Source organism: Pantherophis guttatus, chromosome 5 (assembly GCF_059756535.1).
Source record: "Pantherophis guttatus breed Tessera chromosome 5, ASM5975653v1, whole genome shotgun sequence".
NCBI lineage: Eukaryota > Metazoa > Chordata > Lepidosauria > Squamata > Colubridae > Pantherophis > Pantherophis guttatus.
In genome coordinates, this window is record NC_142067.1 from 9,762,653 (window position 1) to 9,785,039 (window position 22,387).

Consider the following 22,387-nt stretch of genomic DNA (forward strand, 5'->3'; position numbering starts at 1 on the left):
TGATTATTTTTATCTTGTAGATCGCTTATCTTTTTAATATATTGAACCCATAAAATAAAATTAAATGTTTTCATCAATTTTCATCCATTTTTAGTTCTGCTCCCACTCTTATTCTTTTACATGAACAAGCTTGCTTATGTATGAATCATACAGTACAAGAGCTTCTGCTTGTTTAAGGAACATCTAGTAAAACAATCTAGGAAAAGCTAACCGTAAAGATAACTTAAAAGTAGGCACCAATAGTTCAAAATTCTTCCATTCTTTCTATTGGATAGAGCTATTTATACAGCTGGAAGATCTCTGTTGCAGAACTCCATTTTATTAGGTTTCAGACATCAATCAATTATAAATGGGTCATGGCAAGGGGAAAAAAAATGAAGTAAAATTCCAGTAGACCATTGGGTCATTTACAGCTTTGGTTCCTGGTGAACACACAGTTACGATTGTATGCGATATAAAACATAAAATTTAAGCTTTTAAGGAACGTTCTGCTGGATCGAGACAAATGGCTCCTCTGGTGTAGAAATCTTTTCCAACAATGCCTGATCAATCAGTTTACTAGGAAAAGCAGGATGGGAGTCCAAAATCAACCACCCATTCCGTCGGCTTCTTCATTGTTAAGGCTAACTGAATCCTATCTGTATGTTTATATTTTACTGAGGGATTCTGTGTATGTAAATAATCAGTGTCTGAGCATTTTTACATTAGTTTTGTTTAAATTTTCAGGGTGTTTATTCTTAGGGGGATCAGATGGAAGCAGAACTGTAACTTTCCCACCACATAATAAGGCATTATATTCTTGCTGTTGTGTGGCAATTGTCCTACAGAAAAAAAAGGGATTTCCATTTGATAGCAGTAAAAAGATATAACAGAACAGAATAACAGAGTTGGAAGGGACCTTGGAGGTCTTCTAGTCCAACCCCTGGTTAAAGCAAGAGACCTTATACCATTTCAGACAAATGGCTGCCCAGTCTTTTCTTAAAAGCCTCCAGTGATGGAGCACCCACAACTTCTGAAGGCAAGCTGTTCCGCTGGTTAATTATTCTCACTGTCAGGACACGTTTCCTCTGCCCATTGATGTCTAGGGGGTGGTGCTGATCTCTGTTTCTTAGCCGAGGGAGCCAGAGTGGTCCAAAGACAATTTTTGTGGTCATGTTGCCAGCATGACTATATGCCAAAGGCACATGGAACGCTGTTACCTTTCCACTGAAGTGGTACCTATTTATCTACTTGTATTTGCATGCTTTCAAACTGCTTGGTGGGCAGGAGCTGGAGCAAGTAACGGGAGCTCACCCCATCATGCGGCGCTCAGGTCTTGAACCCGGGCTGCCAGCTTTCTCCCAGTGACTTAGATCACATAGGTAACAATAAAGGAAGACACAGTGAAAAATCATGTTGCTTAGAAGGTGGATTAAGAACAGGACCATGGAGAGCTCAGATTAAGATTACTTACCAAAATCTACTTTTTTGGGAACAGCTAAACTATAAGAGGATGTTGTCTCAGCAGAAGTCAACAGAAAAAATTATGCATGCTGATAAAATCTAATGTAATTGACAAATTCTCTGAAAGATCATTCTGGATAATCAAACAAGTACATATTTTTGTACAGATTTCAGATTTTTTTTTGGGAGAAGAAAGCTGCCCAGAGACATATCCTCTAAAGGATATATCCACTTTATCAGATATTATTTTGCATGTTTTCTCATGTTTCAAATTTCAATACAAGTTGATGCAGTTGATGCACTGATTACATATTTGTTATTTGTACACAATTCTATTACATAATAAAAGGTAAAAGTTCCTGTCACATATGTGCTAGTTGTTCCTGACACTAGGGGGCGGTGCTCATCTCCGTTTCAAAGCTGAAGAGCCAGCGCTGTCCGAAGACGTCTCTGTGGTCATGTGGTTGGCATGACTAAATGCCAAAGGCGCACGGAACGCTGTTACCTTCCCACAAAAGTAGTCCCTATTTTTCTACTTGCATTTTTTACGGGCTTTCGAACTGCTAGGTTGGCAGAAGCTGGGACAAGTAACAGGAGCTCACCCCATTACGCGGCACTAGGGATTCGAACCGCTGAACTGCCAACCTTTTGATCGACAAGCTCAGTGTTTTAGGCACTGAGCCACCGCGTCCCTTTTTATTACATAATAATAGAGTATAAATGAAATGGGGGGAAAAGATTCCTAAATTCTAAATTGGAACACACTTCTTGAGTTCAGGTATGCCTCCATATTGTTTCAGATTACCATGTATAACCCAAGGGGAAAGAGGGTTAGGATTGAACTTTGTAGAGAAATCTAGAAAGCCTGATTTCTAACATAGTACGTGGCTCAGTATAAGTCAGATTCCTCTTCTATTTTTTTCCAGTCTCTGGAGGAAAGCTTTCCAGTTCTCTCCATCATTTAATACAGCTATATGATAATCCCCATTTACCATCCCTTTACACTCTGCAGTCTTAAAGCTATCCCTCTGCCCCTGGAATATTTATGGTGATATTCTTTTTCTAAGTGTGAATAATGATGTTTTCCCAAGAAGTACAATGGAACTAAAAAAAAAAAAAAGAACAACAGAAATATTTTTAAATCACATGTGCTGAATATATTTAGAAGTTAAGGGGCCTGTTTAAAAGTAATAGAGGAAGAGACTGCTTGCAACAGGAAATAACAGGACAATGTGGTGGAAATAGATTCCCCCCCCTACCTTCTCTCATAATACCAGAACATGGGAGTCATTCAGTGAAATTAATTAGCACTTGATTATGGACAGTAAGAAAAACACACCTTTGAAAGGATCCGATGACCCTTTTGGCCCTGTTAAAAATATTTCAGATATGTTTGTCTAGTTATAGTGCAGTACAGCATGTTGCACAAGATAGGCTGTTGGCTTAATCTGTCAGGTTCCTATATTTTAAAGATATTTTCAGATAGGAATCCTAACATATAGAATAGAATAACAGAGTTGGAAGGGACCTTGGAGGTCTTCTAGTCCAACCCCCTGCTTAGGCAGGAAGCCCTACACCACTTCAGACAAATGGTTGTCCAATCTCTTCTTTAAAAAATCCAGTGTTGGATTTACAGTCCCTCGTAGCCGGCTCAATCTGCGTTGTTCTCGCCTTCTCTCTTCTCTGCATGCTCTAGGATCAGGAAGGGGTGGAGCTCTTTTCTCCCTGTCTGCAAACCTTTCTAATCCTGAAAAGCCTTACCTGGACTGACTCTGCCCTTTTCCCAGTTTCCTCCATGGCCAACGGAGCCGCCAACTCGATCTCTGTCGGCTCTTGTTCCACTTCATCCTCCCCCGCAGATTCAGACTCCAACAGGGGCATGACAGTCACATGATCAAAATCAGGACTCTTGGCAACTGACTCATATTTATGACGGTTGCAGTATCCCAGGATCATGGGATCACATTTTGTGACCTTCTGACAAACAAAGTCAATGGGGAAGCCAGATTCACTTTAATGACCGCGTTACTAACTTAGCAACTGCAGCGAATCACTCGACAACTGTGGCAAGAAAGGTAAAATGGGGCGAAACTCACTTAACAACTTATCTCACTGAGCAGCATAAATGTTGGTCTCAATTGTGGTTGTAAATCAAGGATTGCCTGTATTGCATGACTCTTATAATTTGTTGAACTTCATGTTTGAAAGCATGCAAATGCAAGTAGATAAATAGGTACCACTTCAGTGGGAAGGTAACAGAGTTTGGTGCATCTTTGGTGACATATAGTGATGCTGGCCACATGACCACGGAAATGTCTTCGGACAATGCTGGCTCCCACGGCTAAGAAACAGAGATGAGCATCGGCCCCTAGAATCAGACCCTAACCCTAACTGGACAGGAGATATTAGTTAAATGACTGGACAGGAGACATTAGTTAAAGACATTAGTTAAAGATATTACCGTATTTTTCGGAGTATAAGACGCTCCGGACTATAAGACCTTTTTTGGTGAGGAAAACAAGAAAAAGAAATCTGCCTCTGCCTCCCAGCAATTTTGCCTCGTTGTAGCAAATAGCAAATAGCCTGTTTTGCTTTCATTTTCATTTTCAGTATAGCTTTCATTTTTTCATTTTCATTTTATTAGATTTATATACCGCCCTACTCCCGAAGGACTCAGGACGGTGATTGATTAGCACAAGAAAAAAAAATCTGTTCTCAGCAATTTACCTCCTTGCAGCAAGCAGCAGAGGCCCACGCAAAACAGCTGAGAGCAAAACAGCTGAGAGTCGGGAGACCGATCCAATCAACTTGTGCTAATTAGGCTGTGCTGAAGCTGAAACAAGCAGTTTCTTCTTACTGCTGGTTGCAAGGAGGTAAACTGCTGGGAGGCAGAGGCCAAAGGGTGGGGGTCAGTGGGTGGCCGGGGCTACATTCGGTGTATAAGACGCACCTACATTTTCACCCTCTTTTAGGGGTGGGAAAAGCTATGTCTTATACTCCAAAAAATACGGTAGTTATCTTTTACTAATTTTCAACCTAAACACCTAATGAAAGGAAAAAAGCTTTTTGGAGTTGGTAAACATCAAATGTTAGATTTAAAATGTTAATCCTATCAGCGATGGAGAGAGTGAGAAAGAGTTTTTAAAATGTCATCTTTCTTTTTATGGACTGTCAAAGTAGCACTAACAATTATAAACACATTTGTTTTAGAACAGCAATTAAAAATTAACACAAGTTAGTTTTTTGCCTTTCAAAAAAAGGTGAAAGAGCTTACTGTGAACCCACAGTCTTTATTTAATCACATGCTCCCATGTTGACTGTTAATGATCAAAAAGTGCCTTCTAGCCATTTGAACGGCTGCCAACATCACCCGCTGCTGAGATAAAATAATTAACTTGGACTGACATGCCAAAACACAAGTGGGTTAGTGTGCCTCTGCTGAAATTGTGCAAGGGTTTATGCCAGCAGGTAGCAATGGAAACACATGGAAATGTAACAGGGGGTTGCAAGGAGTGTTTATATGTGCAACTCAAGTCAGAGAGTCCTCACAATTTGGCCACGTCTGTGGTCTCTTGCAGATTTTTCTTAATCTGCAGTAAATCCAGATACAAGTGCCAATGCAGTAGATTGATGGATGCAGGTGGATAGGAGAGAGAATAGAAACGATTGCAAATCTGCCACTTTATAATGCCTCATGGCAGGGGTGTCAAACTTGATTTCATTGAGGGCCACATTAGGGTTGTGTTTGACCTCGGGGGGGGCGTGGCCAGCTCGGGCATGGCCAGCTCGATGTCATTCGTGTTGGGGGCACCTGTGGCAGCGGTTGTATTCATCTGGTTCTATCTGGTTCAGGTGAACTGGTAGTGGCGGCTGTGGGATGCTCTGCCTACCTGCCCGGACGTAATCACGCCCCATTTATCCATGTTTTTGATGCTCTGCGCATGCGCAGAGGTTGCACATGTGTTCACATTTGTGAACCTGTAGCAACGGAATAACACTCCTGACCTGTGGTGACCTGGGCGGGGCTGGAGAGATCCTCCTGCAGCCCTCTGCCAGCGAAAACAGAGCGGCTCTCCCGGGCTCCATTTTCGTTGGCAGAGGCATCACGGACCAGTCCGCTGTTTCCAGGGCAGCACCACGGGCCAGATCTAAGCACCCCACAGGGCAGATCTAGCCTGCAGGCCTTGAGTTTGACACCCCTGCTTGATGGTAAGACCACACTTGGAATACTGCATCAGTTTTGGTCTCAACAATATATAAAATAATATATAAAAATATGTCAGTGTTAGGGGTATCTTACTCCACAGTATTTCTTTCCAGAGTGTAAGTCACCTGTGTACTAAATTTGGTTGAAATTGCTCGAGGCATTCCACAGTTATGCTGGAACACACACACACACACACACACATCCATTTATATATTTTTTGATGTGTGTAAAGGTGATCATTCACCATCGTATCTTTGATATACTTTTTTGCTTCATTAATTTTTTCCCCCGTTTTTCAGTCAATCACATCTTTCTAGATGGCTTACACCCATAAACAACAAAATGTACCTAAACTCATAATAATAGGCAATGCTTAAACAGAATCATGTTGACTAACCCCAGTGGCTGCCTTGTCACCCCCAAATATGTGGCTAAAATATGTGGCTAAACCCCCCCTCCCATTCTTTGTAACTTTGTTATTGACACTTTTCACTGTAAAGTTCACTTTTTATAACGTGCCTAATGAGGTCTCTGAATTATTTAAAACTTCCTGAAATCTGATCTTGGTTTGGAAGTACTTATTGGGATTAGCTGTCTAAATAATGTTTTTTTCCCCCTTTTTATAGGTCCTTTTATTCTGTGTAACAGCTGCCCTGTTTATGTTCTTTTTCAGGTATGTTGCCAATACTTTTCTTACTTTATGTTAAAAGTTTATTTGAAATGGAAAGTGGTGTGCTTTTATATCTTCGCCCAAACAAAGGAGTTCTTATGCTGAAAGAAAAAAAAATAAACTCCTGAATTATAGTTACATTTCATTGCAAATTTAATTTTCTTGGGATTATATTATATAACATCATGTGCGAGAAAGTTCAGGAAACATTGGGAGAATGCCCAGTAAGGAGTTAGTTATTCATTTGCTTTTAAAACAATGAAACATCCATTGTATATGACCATTTCCTACTATTGCAGTTCCTTAGCCACCTATTCCTAGCTCCAAAACCACTTATGGTTATTAATTTTAACATGACAGCCAGGAAACAAATGCTCTGAAGAAAGAAACATTGTGATGGCGTACTGTGATAGATATACATACAATAATATTTTTTTTATTGGTCTTCCATTTCAGGGAGTGGCATTTTGCAAAGGCATTCTGTTTCTTTTCCCTTAACTTAATTTCTGCAAAAAAGAGAAAGCTCTAACCCTGAGAATAAAATAATGAGAATTAAAACAATGAGAGCCAGTTTGGTCTAGTGGAGGAGTCCCCAACCTGTGGGCCACGGCCCACTACCCTGTTTCCCCCAAAATAAGACATCCCCTGATAATAAGCCCAATTGGGCTTTTGAGTGCATGGCAATAAGGCCAAGAGCTTATTTCAGGGTTCAAAAAAATGTAAGACAGGGTCATGGTACCAGTACATGGCCTATTGGCCACTGGGCTGCATGACTGGCTGCCCAGCATACATATGCGCGCACCCCCCATTCCTGCTAGCATCACCATGAGTGCTGTGCTGGCGCTACTGATGCGAGCACTGTATGGGCGCTACCGCAAACGCTGCACAGGTGCTACTGTTACCACACGGACGCTGCCGTCACCATACAGGAGCTGCCGTCACCACCCCGTTTGCATTGTGCCTGCGCTCACGGCCCTATTCGCACTTGCATATGCACATATAAAGGCCCTTGCCCCTCTCTCCCCCCTATCCAGTTCCAGAAAGGTTGGGGAACTCTGGTCTAGTGGATAAAAGGCACCAAGTTAGAAAACAGGAGACCATGAATTCAAGGCCTGCTTTAGCCATGAAAGCCAGCTGGGTTGCTTTGGACCAGTCATTCTCTCTCAGCCAACCCACCTCACAGGGTTGTTGTTTTGGGGCAAATAAGAGGAGGAAGGTATGTTGGATATGTTCACCTCCTTGAGTTTATTTGCAAAACTAATAAAGACAGGATACCTGGGGCACTCACATTGCAGCACTGGTCAAAAGGGCCCAGCAGAGATTATACTACCTGAGACTTCTCAGGAAACAACAACTGAATGAAAAACTGCTGGCGGCCCCCTACCGCTGCACCATAGAGAGTATTTTAACTTACTGCACCTGTCTATGGTTTGCCAATTGCACAGTGGCAGATAGGACAGCGCTCCAGAGGGTCAACATCATTGCCCAGAGTATCATTGGTTGCCCTCTTCCCTCCTTGGAAGAGCTTTATAGCTTCTGCTGCCTTAAGTTCAAAACATTCTTAAAGATCCATCTCATCCTGAGCACCCCCCCCTTTTTTTTTGAACTATTACCATCTGGCAGACGGTACAGGATAATAAAAACAAGGACAAATAGGCTGAAAAACAGCTTCTACCCCAGGGCAATAACCATATTGAATTCTACGGTATAGTGCAATATCGGGTTTTCAATTTCAATTATATAGAATCTAAAGGATGTATGTTTGTGTTTTTATTTTTATAGTTATAATGTACACTGAAGACGGCATTTAATTTCGTTGTACCATGTGCAATGACAATAAACTAAACTAAACTAAACTAAACTAAACTAAACTAAACTAAACTAAACTAAACTAAACTAAACTAAACTAAACTAAACTAAACTAAACTAAATAAATCAATAAAATAATGAGAAAGCTAAAACCAACCAACAATTAAAAGACTTGTTTGCAACGGTCAAAACCCATTCCTATCCTAAATTCCATAGATATGAGTTAGCTAAAAAGTTATTTATATCTGAATACTAATATATTAAAAACACTGCTGAGGATTCAAATCTTACTAATAAAAATGTTGTTGTTTCTGATCCATGGAACCCACAGGACTTAAATATCTGTCTGCTTCCCTTAATTTTTCGGAGAGTAAGCAGGTCCATACAGTTAGTTTCTTTTAGTTGCCAAATGAAGTCGGCGGGGAGCTGATACCTTCCTTTACTAAAGTGCTTGCGCGAAGTGCATGCACAAAGAGAACCAGTAGTAAAGCCGGTTGGAACCCACCACTGGCCGGGGTGCATACATGGGGGGCAGGGCGCATGTGCGGGGTGTGTGTGCTCGCATTGCATTTTGGGGGTTCAAGCACACGCACGTACATTCCCACCTGCATGCGTGCGCTTTGGACACTCGGCACCAAAAAGTTTAACCATCACTGTATTAGACCAATGTTTTTCAACCTTAGCAATATTAGGATGTATGGACCTCAACTGGTCTGGCTGGAGAATTCTGGGAATTGAAGTCCACATATCTTAGAGTTGTGTGGATTTAACAGTAATTATTCACGCTGGTTTCCTAAAAAGCAATGGCATAACCAATATTACAGTATGACAAGATTGAGAAGGATATTATTATTTATTCCCCTCCTGCTTTCAACATCAGCATTTCAATAGACAGATGGGCTGCCTTCTGCACAGAGATCCTTTTGAAGATGGCTTGGAAGCTGCAGTTGATTCACAATGCAATTGTTAATTTAGATAAGGCCACACTTGGAACATTGCATCCAGTTTTGGTCGCTACGATGTAAAAAAGATGTGGAGACTCTAGAAAGAGTGCAGAGAAAAGCCACAAAGATGATTAGGGGACTGGAGGCTAAAACATATAAAGAATGTTTGCTGGAATTGGGTCTGGAATAGGGATGACATGATAGCAGTCTTCCAATATCTCAGGGGCTGCCACAAAGAAGAGGGAGTCAAGCTATTCTCCAAAGCACCTGAGGGCAGGACAAGAAGCAATGGGTGGAAACTAATCAAGGAGAGAAGCAACTTTGAACTAAGGAGAAATTTCCTGACAGTTAGAACAATTAATCAGTGGAGCAACTTGCCTCCAGAAGTTGTGAATGCTCCAACACTGGAAGTTTTTAAGAAGATGTTGGATAATCATTTGTCTGAAGTGTTGTAGGGTTTCCTGCCTGAGCAGCGGGTTGGGCTAGAAGACCTCCAGGGTCCCTTCCAACTCTGTTATTCTATTCTAGTACACTTTGCAAGAGCACATGACACAAATGCTATGTGTCAGTTATTGGCTTTCAAGAGGCTTTCAGTAGAAGTCAAAGTGTTGGTTTAACTTTATAATGCTACACATTTAGAAAACTTTCTTAGACCTAGGACTATATTCTCCAGAATCAACTCAGCTTAGATACTGGCTAATATTCCTTATCTTTCACATTGCAGTTGGGACCTGGGCATGCTGTATTTCTGTAGCAATGCCTAACCTTTGGAACATTGCTATATTCATAACCTAGTTTATATCACTTCAGTGAGCCAGTGGCCTTCCTTGAGATTTTGTTCCTGGATTTGTCTATTGTTGACTTTTTGTGGGGATGAGCGAAAAAAAAAAAAAAAGACCTTCTAAACTTTGGCAACTAAGTTAAGCAAATTGAGTAAACCTTTCCTAAACCTACTCATGGGATCCATGAAGAAGAAAAGCAGTCATAATTCTGTCTGCTTTTTCTTTGGCTTGCTTTCCTCTCACTTGGCTTGGACACGATGATTGCATTGCTTGGACGTTTGATCTTTGGCTTCTGGCAACTCTTTCTGTCTGTTTGCTTTAAACGCTTTATTATGCAACTTTAAATCTGCTCTTTAGGCAGTCGGGTGAATGGCTTAAATGAGCTTTTTTTTTTTAATTAAAACTAAAACAGAAAATTAAAAATTGCACCAATAATGTATAATCTAATGTGGAATGTATATTCTTTAAAAGTAATAAGGTAAGGAGAGCTTGTTTCCCTATGACTATCATTAAGGCTATTGGCTTAACGCACTGTAAGCCGCCCTGAGTCTCCGGAGAAGGGCGGCATATAAATCAAATTAAAAAAAAAAAGTGTTGTACCATATAATTCTTGACAAATGTATCTTTTCTTTTATGTATACTGAGAGCGTATGCACCAAGACAAATTCCTTGTGTGTCCAATCACACTTGGCCAATAAAGAATTCTGTTCTGTTCTGTTCTGTTCTGTTCTGTTCTGTTCTGTTCTGTTCTGATCTAATCTAATCTAATCTAATCTAATCTAATCTAATCTAATCTAATCTAATCTAATCTAATTCTATTATTCTGTTTTAAAATAAAAACACACAAACTGCCATGGATTGGATTGGATTGGATTGGATTGGATTGGATTGGATTGGACTGGACTGGACTGGACTGGACTGGACAGGACAGGATAGGATGCAGAAAAAATACAGAATAGAATGGAATGCAGAAAAAATACAGAATAGAAGAGAGGAGGGGAGGGGAGGAGAGGAGAGGAGAAGAGAAGAGAATCTTTATTGATTTAATCATTTGGCCGTATCAAAACTATAAAACTAATACAAATATACAAGTAGATACAAATAAAACAGTAGCACACGTTCATAGTAAGTCATTACCCCTTCATTTAATACCAATCCAATTTAAATATTCCCTCCTTTTTGAAATGACCTTTGAAATAAAGGTTGTGGTGTTAGTAGTGATCAGCTGGTTCGTTCCCTACAAAGAGTAAAACAGTTTCTCCTGGGTGCTCCATTATTTTTTTTCAGTTTTTAAGTAAGAATCTAAATAAAGAATCTAAATAAGCAGCCCCTTCTTCAGAGTACAGTTTACAGTCGTCTCTTCAACAACTGGTGCTCCACAAATTCAGTCTTTCTTCAAACAGAACTCCAAGAAACCTCCCATGAGGTCCAAGTTGTTCAAAATGTGCTCTAGAAAAAGCTCTTCTGAGGTATAAAAAAAAAGAAAAAAAAAGAAGGTGCAGATAAAACAAAATAGAAAGAAAAATAGAAAAGAAAAAAACAAATAAGAACATAGTAAAAAAAAAAGAAGAAGGAATATATAAAGAAATGACTTCTTACCACTGTTTTGCAGTCTCCTTGCAAGGAGTAACTGTGTGGAGCACTTGTGGGCAATCTCAAGTCATCTCCTTTTCCAGAGAGGAATTATGAAGGGCCCGTCTGTTTACCAGCTCTTCATTCCACTGAAGTTGTTGGTTCTGAAGTAGAGATGTCTTCAGTTCACCATTTCTTCCTTGGAAGTTGAGTACCTCATATGGTTAAACTTGGAAGTTGGATTTCTTTCTTACGTCCAATAAGAAATAATAATTGCTTGGCTCCATAATATCCTACTATACCAGGCCCAAGATCTTCAAAATTGGAACATTTAACAGCTGAAAGATTCTAAATTTGCAGCTTTTCAAAGTTCAAGCCAACTTTTCACTGGATACCCTTGTTCAACCTTTCACAATATGATGTTTTCCAGTTGCGTTGGACTGCAGTGTCTTTCAATCAACCAGCAAATATAGCTCAGAAACAACTTTGCTTCTCTGGGTTTGTTATTCAAAATCAATAGTTACAGAGCTTAATCTGCATGTTAAAAACAGATTTAATTGTCAGTTGCCAAGTTCACAATACTCGTGCTCTAGCCCACCCACCAAGGATCTTTTAGGCCTTATGGAAACCCTTTGCTCTCCCTTTCCCCAGCCATGTATTCACAAGATCTAGTAGCAACACCATTTTATGCCTTTAAAACAACTTTCCCCAGCTTGACGTGCTCCAGATGTGTTGGACTACAATTTTCATGGTCCCCACCCAGGATGAGGCTGTGCTTTCCAACACATCTGGAGGGCATCAGGATGAGGAAGGTTTATCTAGGAGGTTTCAGGGACTGTAAAGCAGTGGGATGGCCAGCCATATTGGAAATAAGCTTTAGAAGGTCTGGTGGGAAATTAAACAAGATTGCTTGGAGGCAAAGCTGGAGAATATCTGCAGCATTAAATACTGATATCTTAGGAATGTAGTGAAGAGTATGGCTTTCAACCATGTGGAGGTTTTATACGTGTCTCATCTTTTTTGATCCATTACCTTTATCTCTATCCAATCTTTCCAAATCTCAACCTCTCTGCCTATTTTGATTTGACTGGAGTAGGGAAAATTTAATAAGCAAAATCTCCCACGAAGACATTCACTGCTTTTCCATCATTTCTATCTTCACCTTTACCAACTGTTCTTGTTTGCCGAAGCCTGCTGGTTTGGATAATTATTTTGTATTTTTTGTATCAAAGCTCAGTTTTAACAGTTTGCTAATTCTAGCTAGCATTTATCAGAATTATCTACCCCCCACCACCCCCCATTTATAGAAGAGAGAGGTAGCCAAAGTGATCACTGGGCTTTCTAACACTGTCCTTCATTCTGATCCTTTTCACTCTTTCCTTCATTTATCCCGCCTCCCTTCTTTCCTTCTTTTTAGTCCGAGGCCAGTAAACTGTTTTCTTTCAATTTTGGGAAGGGATCCGACTCCTGAAAACAGGCTTATGTGTGATCTTCATTAAAAATGATGTCTTCGTTTGATCCTTTTGTTTGTCCTAATATCCGCCAAGTGTCTCTCCTTTCCGTTTTTTATTTCAAGTCCTTGAAATAATAATTCCTTTTCGATTCGCACTTCATCTTTCAATAGATACTGTAATGAATCTGTTCCATTTGGGTTTTCGTATCAGATAACCTATAGAGCAGGAGTGTCAAACTCGAGGCCCGCGGGTTGGATCCTGCCCACGGGGTGCTTATTTATTATTTATTTATTTATTTTATCATATTTATATACCACCCTACTCCCAGAGGACTCAGGGCGGTGAACAGCCAAGATAAAAATACAAATAACATACAAAAGTTAAAAGCTATTAAAAATAGATTAAATAATTTGGGCTCAAAAACAAATTTAAAAACATCCAATTTATGTAAAACATTTAAAACCCAATTTAAAGCAGGCTTAGACTGGCTTGCTGTGCCTCTGCCAGTAAAAACGCAGCTTGTGAGCCTCCTGAGCTCTGTTTTCACTGGCAAAGCGCTTGGGCCACAGGCACCCCGACACAAGTGACATCAAGATGGCCCTGCCCACCCTGGCCACACACCCCTGCCCCCCCCCCCGAGGTTAAACACAACCCTGATGCGGCCCTCAATGAAATCGAGTTTGACACCTCTGCTGTAGAGTCTGCATCAGGTTCGTGTTGGTAATGCCTATCGTCAATGTTATGGTGGTTAGCTCTATCTGCAACTTTTGCCATCTTGGACCCCCGAATGTTACAAGCATGTTTGAGTTGCCTTAGCAATTTAAATGGTTTGAACCTTATTTATCTCACACAATGTTCTAACTTTCACTGAATGGCCTTGTTTCTTCATCTTTCCCCTTGTCAATAGGCAGTCTCCAGTCTCCCTCTTATTATTCTCTTTGTACACTTTTCCTTTAATAACTTTGATTTTGTATTCTGAGTTCGATTGCCCCACATATGTTGACCCCATTCAGTTTTACTCATGTCTGGATGGTGCCATGTGGATCTGTGAGCAGGATGTCAGCGTGGATGTGCACACACCCTCTAAAACCGAATGTGGGTGAGACAAGAGAATATTGTTTTCCACCTGATCATGTTCTACATTCCCTTCCCCTCAAAGTTATGCGTCTCCCCATTTGTGAGGAACGATAGATTTCTGTACCATATACTGCTGTTCATACTATTTTCTACTTTCCTTATTTTGCTATGAATATTACTTCTTTATTATGTGTGTCTACTCTGGGACTAGAGAGTTAGAAATGTTAATTTATCTGAGGCTAGAGGCCTCAAGACCCTTCTCCCAAAGTGGGGTTGGTATGGTCTTTCCTTATTTTGCCCCTAACTGGTTTGTCAGCAATCATTAAATTCAGAATTGGGCTTCACATACTGTAGGAACCGGTTCGCCCAGCACCGGAAATGTGAATGCGTGCCATCCATGCACGTGTGCGGCGGCACAAAACATGGCAATTTGCTCACACGCGCCATCGCACATGTGTGCAATGTCAAACAACATGACAATTCACTCACGCGCACCCTCCGTACATGCACATGGCATCAAAAACAGAGCAATATAGGACGGGATCGCGTCCACGTGGGCAGGTCGCTACTACCGGTTCGCCCGAACTGGTCCGAACCGGCTGAATACCACCTCTGATTAAATTGTATGGAATTCAAGAAAGAGACCAATGATAAGACTGACACATCATGACCTGTATTTGGGATACTCATGTAGTGGTAAGACCATCTGGTGGCTCATGTACCTTAACATGTTGACCTTATTATTGGGTCAACATCATTTACTCGTAGTACAAAGATAGAATAGCTGCTGTAGAATAAAGAGCTTTTTGTAATCTGGCTTTGTGCAAAAGAGTCCTGTCCGGTTTATGTTTGAATTGAATCATTTAAAGATGACATAAGCATTAAAACACTTATTTTTCACGGGGCCTTCTGAAATTGCTTTAAACTAAATTCTTACCTATTATTTTATACAGTTATAATATATATTAGCTGTATCCCTGTATAGGGAGATCAATCTTATGTTTGTCTTTTATATTATGTTACATTATATTATAATGTAATGTACTGTTTTTCAACTGCTGTTTAATGTTTGCACTTTGCTTAGTTATAAACACAATAAATAAACTGACTACTACTGCATTTATCAATAGATTATGCCAAGTCTTATTCATGGGCTTCTATTTTAGCTTCTTTGCTGACACCAAGTGCACCAAGTTGTTTTTTATATAATTTGCAGAAAAAAGAAGTGAGATAACCGCTTTCCTGACTGCCACTGGCAATAGTGCTAAAAACTCATGGTTAGCTTTTGGCCTTTCAAACTGGAAGCCCTGATTGGTTATCAGATAACTGAGCCGTAAATGTCCAGCTGAGTTTGTAATAAGAGTTGAATTTTTTTTAGGCTGGTTGCTGAGAGTATTAAGACCCATGAGAAGGTTGATTGTGATATTCTTACGTTATTAAAGTTATTCCCGTAATATATAAAGAATACATAGTTCATATGTTCTCTGTGGCTGCACCGACCCTTTGGAATGGGTTACCCACCGGGCTCCGGACGGCCCCTGACCTCCGCGCTTTCCGTGCCGAGCTGAAGACATGGCTTTTTCAGCAAATTCCCTGATCTGCTGTGAGGTTTTTTAATTGTCTGGGGTTTTTAATTGACTAATTTTAGCACTTGGATTGTTGTGTTGTTTTTATTTTGTGAGCCGCCCTGAGTCCTACAGGAGAAGGGCGGCATATAAATTTGATTGATAAATGAATGAATGAATGAATGAATAAATAAATAAAGTGAGCTGTTCAAAGTTACAACAGTACTGGAAAAAGGGATTTACGACCATTTTTCACAGTTATGACCCCAGGATACTGAGGTCCTGTGATGAAAATTCAGACGCTTGGCAATTGACTCATATTTATGACAGTTTCAATATCCTGGGGTCATGTGATGACCTTTTGTGACCTTCGGACAAGCAAAGTCAATGGGGAAGCCAGATTCACTTAACAGCCGGGTTACTAACTTATCAACTTCTTTGAGGGGCTGCCACAGAGAGGAAGGGGTAAACCTGTTTTCCAAGGCACCTGTAGGCCAGACAAGGAATAATGGATGGAAACTGAACAAGGAGAGATTCAACCTGGAAATACGGAGAAATTTTCCGACAGTGAGAACGATCAACCCATGGAACAGAAGTTGCCTTCGGAAGTTGTGGGAGCTTCATCACTGGAGGCTTTCAAGAAGAGACTGGACTGCCATCTGTCAGAACTGGTGTAGGGTCTCCTGCTTGGGTGGTGGGGGTTAGATTAGATGGCCCACAAGGTCCCTTCCAACTCTTTAATCTGTAACTTCAGTGATTCACTTAACAACTGTGGCAAGAAAGGTCATAAAAGAAGGCAAAACTCACATAACAATATGTCTCACTTAACAAAAAGAAATTTTGAGCTCCATTGCTGTAAGTTGAGAATTACCTATACTGCACCTTAACTTCCTGTCTGGTTTGTCCTAAATATTTTTGCTTCATCTTTACCCATCCTTGGAGTTTTGGAAGACATGACAACATGAACTTGGCACCTGTGTGAACCTCTTTAAAGCATAGATACCTTTTCTGCACCTTAAAGCTTTGACGTGATTCCAGTCATAGATACGGCTGTTTTAAAAATTGCAAACTGATGTGCTGTTGGCTCCCTCCCACATATATGGCAAATCACCTTTCTGGAATCGACTCCAAAGAATTGGACAGCTTCTTGTATATGCTGAATGATTCCAGTAAAAAATTTTATAGGCTAAATATTTCATTTTGTTCATGACACGTACTTAATACAGATCCATTGCAACATCGCTTTAAGACATCCAGCAATTTTCTTAAGTTGCGTGGACAATAGGTGGGATTAGTTACTATGGTGATAAATCCTTAGCAGTGATTCACAGTGGATGTGTCTGAATTTGTACTAAACCTTGGAAAGGAACGTGTAAAGCTAGAGTTGTCTATGGAAAGGAGTCGTTAAGGATTACTTTCTAATGTATGCAAATAAGTGTATGCAAATAAGTATATAAAAAGAACCGGGCATATGGAACTTAACTATGTAGTTTATAATTAAATATGTGTTCAGTTTTGCTAACGCTAAATATTAAAAACGTATTCCAAGATGACTCATTTGAGACTGAGACTGAAAAAAGTCAAATCCACTTTTGTAAATATGAGTTCTCGTTTTTACTCATTTCGGATTTGCTCTCTGACTAATGAGTTTTTATAATTCTAATGGAATTTGAGATTGGGGTCCCATTTCATAAAATATTTTAATGATAGCGTAATTCCCCCCCCCTTTCCTTTCCCTTATCCTCATGTCCTACAATTTTTGAAGGGAGTGTTTTAATGAAATATGAGCCAAAGCAGTTAAATAGGACCAAATAACCTGTGGTTCAGGTAACACAATCTTTTATCCTCTTTTGTTTTCAAAACCACAATATCTACACAGTCATCTTTCACCCTAGATGTTCTGTAGCCCCCCCCCCCCGCTCTTTCCCACTTAGCTCTGAACATTTATGCTTACTTTTAAAAAAAGGAACAGAAAGGAAGATTTAGAGATTCAGATCCAGGGGGGTGAAATTCAGCAGGTTTTGACAGGTTCTAGAGAATCAGTAGCGGAAATTTTGAGTAGTTCGGAGAACCGGCAAATACCACCTCTGGCTGGCCTCAGAATGGGGTGGGAATGGAGATTTTGCAATATCCTTCCCGCAGGAGTGGGGAGGGAATGGGGATTTTACAGTATCCTTCCCCTGCCACGCCCACCAAGCCACACCATGCCCACCAAGCCACCCCCACAGAACCGGTAGTAAAAAAAAATTGGATTTCACCACTGATTCAGATACTTTTTAAACTCATTTTTTTTTCTTCTACCAGGGGCATTTTAATTATTCAAGTTGTATTCTCTTCCAGACTGGTACAACAAAATCTTTCCTTTATGAAAACCTAGTGTGAAAAAATTTTTGGCCTAGGGTGTTGTAAGAATCAACTTTGTTCCTTTAAGATCATGGCTGATAGTCAGATTGCTATCATGTAGTGTAAGAGATTGTGCTGATTTTTTTAAAAAGGTAAACTGATCGCACCTCAAAATATCAGCAATGTGATATACATTAAGTAAACATAAACACCCAGGCAAATAGAAGAGAAAAATAGAATGTAAATAAAATAAATAGGAAACTATACTGTGTTTTCCCGAAAATAAGACCCTGTCTTACTTTTTTTTTTTTTTTGAACCCTGAAATAAGTGCTTGGCCTTATTGCCATGCACTCAAAAGCCCGATTGGGCTTATTATCAGAGAATGTCTTATTTTGGGGAGAAACCAGGTAGGAAAGAAAGAAAAGATTATAAGAAACAAAGAAACAGCATCAGTGGAAGGAGTAAAACGATGTAAAAATAACAAGTAGAAGTTATTTTACATCTAAAATAAATAACATTAGCAGGGTTAATTTTAATGAAACGCCTCTAGTAATTGCAGTTACTAAAAGCTATGAAAGACCAATAGTACTTTTCATCATATTGTGATGAAAAAAAATTATTAGAAAGAAGTCAAGAAATACTTAAACATTTGATATTAGATTTTTAGGATTTAATAAGAAAAAGGAAAGGTAGTTGAAATGTGTTTGAACATTAATAGGTTGGGTTGGGCTGGTTTGAGAGCTCTGAGCTTGGCAATTTGGGTTGCAAACGTTTTGTCACCATTTGAGGAGACATCGTCAGTGTGCTCTGAATTGTGCTCGTCTGTCAGAACACTGATCTTTAAATACTTTATATAATGCAAGTTAGTGTGGATATTATTTGTTACTTCTGAGTCATGGTCTGATTGTTGATTGGCTGTTATTACTGAGTCATGGTCTTTGGTTTTAAATGCCATCTGTGTAATGGAAATTAGTGTTGTTTATTCTGAGTCGTTGTCTGGTTTTGGACTGTTTGATTGGCTGTTTGGCAGCTGCTCAGGAATTCTGGGAGTTGAAGTTCACAGTTCGTAAAAGGAGCCGTAGTTGTCCACCGCTGACCTAGACAGTGCATTTAGTTTGTCTGCTGCTATTTGCCATTTCCGTGGTGAGAAGATAGGCTGAAAATGTGAAAATGTGTGCAGGTATCCTTTTACCATCATACATAAATTTACAATACCACAAAGATTGCTGAAGTGAAACTGGATGAAATTTAACTGCCCCAATAATTCCATCAGCTATGTGAGTGAGAAGCACTTTTGATATTTCCAAGCCAAGATCCATTTTTGGAACATTTTATTATGCAACCTCTAATTTAATAAGCTTCCACTTTCTCTGCGGTGGCCCTAATATCAAAGCAATTGACGTTTAGAGGCTGTTTTCTTACAACGTGTGAGTGCTACTGTGCATTTTTTTTTTTAAAAAAGAAACCTTAATAGAATGGAATGGAAGCATATTATATACATTTTTATGGCACTTCAGTTTTAAAGCCATCTGCCTCTTATTTTAAAAAATATTTCTGGAAAATCTAGCACGGAGATGCTTTCAGCTGGGTTTATGATTTAGATTGTCGGTAAAAGTTATTTCAGCTTGTTGATCATTCTCCTTGGAGCCCTTTCAAAGAATGCTGCTGTTTCCTAGCTTATGTGTCCTCTCTGATGAAATTCTCACAAGACAAATATAACTTGAGTACAAAATCAGGCTTGCAATGTTGGAAGGAACTTGAAGAATAGTTGGCCCCAAACTTCTGCTTTATGGCCCTGTATACTCTGGGATTCGGTTCTGTAGGCCCTTCACAGCTGCATCACAGACGTATTTGGTCTGGTCTGGCCTGATCTGGCCTCATCTTTCTCAGTTGCAGGTTTTGCTTTTTAAGGGAGGCAGAGTAATAATAATAATAATAAAAAAAAAAGTCTGTGAAAATGTTTTTCTTAAGAAATGGCAGAAATTGTGGAATGTAAGAACATGATCTGCTTCTTTTTCTAAACTGCTGGAATTGAAAGGAAAAAATTAAAAGCTCATATATTGCTTGTATGTACACTGAGAGCTTATGCACTGGAGACAAATTCCTTGTGTATCCTGTCACACTCAGGCAATAAAGAATTCTATTCTATTCTATTCTATTCTATTCTATTCTATTCTATTCTATTCTATTCTATTCTATTCTATTCTATTCTATTCTATTCTATTCCATTCCATTCCATTCCATTCCATTCCATTCCATTCCACTCCACTCCACTCCACTCCACTCCACTCCACTCCACTCCACTCACAGGATTATACTTTGTGCATGTGGATTGCAAATAAATGATCATACTGTATATGTTTGGAAAAGGGAACATACAACATTCTGCACAAGTGAGTGTCTGCACAGATACCTGAGTTTAGTGCCCAGTTCTAAGGCAGCACAAATTCAACCTGAAAAGCTAAGCAGAAAATACTACTTTCATGTTCTCACCACGCCTCTCAAACGGTAACATGCAGCCTTAGACAGATGCAATAAATCTTGATTTGAGTCCCTCTTAAATATGCATTATGTCACCCAATGTCCATAATTCTTGTGGGCAGCCCTAGAGGGAGAACGCCAGAGCCAAATGACAACAGTAGTATCACAATGGAAGCCCTGCCCCTTTTGTACTTGTGCCGTAATGCCATGTAACGAGAGCGGAGCTTGTGTGGTAGTAACTGGTGTGTTATTCTGATGACTCTGTTGGAGTCTGTTCCTAACCTCTGGTAAATGCTAACTATATCAGACCATTGTTTATACTTAGAGAGAATCAATTTCACATTTGGACAAAGTAAACAACAGCAACAATAACAACATCAAAAATCCATGCCTTGTGCATAGGGAAGATGTTACTAACATTCTGTCTATGATGCCGGGCAAATCTTCATTATAGCTCACTTCTCTTAGATCAGTGGTTAGATGCAGTCACAGTCACAGTCAGGTTTCAAGTTTGTGTTTGTTAATTATGTTTATTATCTTTTAGTTCGTTGGAGGAGGGCAGCCTGCAAAAATAGTAGCACAAACACTGCCTTTAAATAACTGCAGCATTTGCATTCAGTGAGAACACGGGATGCAGTTTTTGCAACCAAAACCAAAAATACTAAATTGTGAGTTCCAGTCCTGCCTTAGGCATAAAAGCCAACTGGGTGAGTTTGGACCAGTCACCAGGAGATGGTGAGTTCTAGTCACGCCTTAGGCATGAAAACTGGCTGAATGAATTTGGACCAATCATTAGGAGGCTTCAGAATTTAAACCGAACAACACAAACAAAGCTGCTTCCTGAAAAGGCTCACGTGCCTTTGCTCCTCTTTTATGTCTTATGGGAGGGGCCAATCATCTCCAAGCCTTACTCTCAAGTCGCCCCTTTTGTCTTAACTGTTCTTGCCTTCTGGCAGCTCTGCGCACGCGCACACTGGGAACAGACTCCCCCTGTTCCTCTGCCTCGCTGATGTCAGACTCTGGAGACTCCGGAGGCACCACATAATTCCAGATGGCCCTGGCCCCATCTCTGCCTCTGACGCAGAGCCCTCGTCTGAGCTTTCCCCAAACTCCAGAACTGGCCCATGTTCCTCCCCAGTCTCCTCACTGTCCGACTCTGCTGCCAGCTCCGCAGGCTGCTGGCGGACCACAACACTAGTCCTACCTTAGGCATTAAAGCTGGCTGGGTGACTTTGGGCCAATCACCAAGTGATGGCGAGTTCTAGTCACGCCTTAGGCATTAAACCTGGCTGGATGACTTTGGGCCAGTTCTTCTCTCTCAGCCCAACCCATCTCACAGGATTGTTGTTATGGGAAAAACAGGAAGAGGCAGGAGTATTAAATCTGTTCACTGCCTTGAGTTATTTATAAAGTAATAAAAGGGACGTGGTAGCTCAGTGGCTAAGACGCTGAGCTTGCCGATCAAAAGGTCAGCAGTTCAGCGGTTCGAATCCCTAGTGCCGCGTAACAGGGTGAGCTCCCGTTACTTGTCCAGCTTTTGCCAACCTAGCAGTTTGAAAGCACGTAAAAAATGGAAGTAGAAAAATAGGGACCACCTTTGGTGGGAAGGGAACAGCGTTCCATGCGCCTTTGGTGTTTAGTCATGCCGGCCACATGACCACGGAGACGTCTTCGGACAGCGCTGGCTCTTCGGCTTTGAAACGGAGGTGAGCACCGCCTCCTAGAGTCAGGAATGACTAGCACATATATGCAAGGGGAACCTTTACCTTAATAAAAGTTGGGATAAAAAAAAAAAATCAACACACAGACAGAAAGAAATGTAACTTCCTCCTTGTTTGGGAGAGAGACACTCCTGCAGCTGACTGTACCTTGCTGGCCCTGCATGGCTTTCATTTCCCCAGATAAGGTCCATAGAGATGTTGTCAGAGAGGAAATCAGGGCTGCAGACAAGCAGTCCTGAATTACAAGCAAGCTCCTCCATTCCCAACCATTATCTCTGACTTGGAACAGCGGTTTGCATTTCCAACCGGCGGCTGATT

At 40.4% G+C, this 22,387-nt stretch overlaps 1 protein-coding gene and 1 long non-coding RNA gene across 6 annotated transcripts in view; one reads left to right on the top strand and one right to left on the bottom strand.

Annotated features, from left to right (window-relative positions):
- Positions 1 to 22,387, top strand: part of TMEM135 (transmembrane protein 135) — a 179,905-nt gene that overhangs the window by 105,723 nt on the left and 51,795 nt on the right. For all 4 annotated transcript variants that reach the window (XM_034407660.3, XM_034407598.3, XM_034407734.3 and 1 more), the window contains one exon: positions 6,277 to 6,323. In XM_034407660.3, coding sequence (XP_034263551.2) covers positions 6,277 to 6,323 — 47 coding nt within the window. The remainder of the gene's footprint in view (positions 1 to 6,276; positions 6,324 to 22,387) is intronic.
- Positions 8,964 to 12,086, bottom strand: LOC148113282 (uncharacterized). 2 transcript variants are annotated; one of them, XR_015734370.1, is made up of 2 exons: positions 11,455 to 12,086; positions 8,964 to 11,319 (listed from the first exon to the last, which is right to left on the bottom strand). It is a non-coding gene; the product is annotated as an uncharacterized LOC148113282 (long non-coding RNA). The 2 variants fall into 2 exon arrangements; XR_015734369.1 differs by having other exon boundaries at positions 8,964 to 9,170; positions 11,455 to 11,571.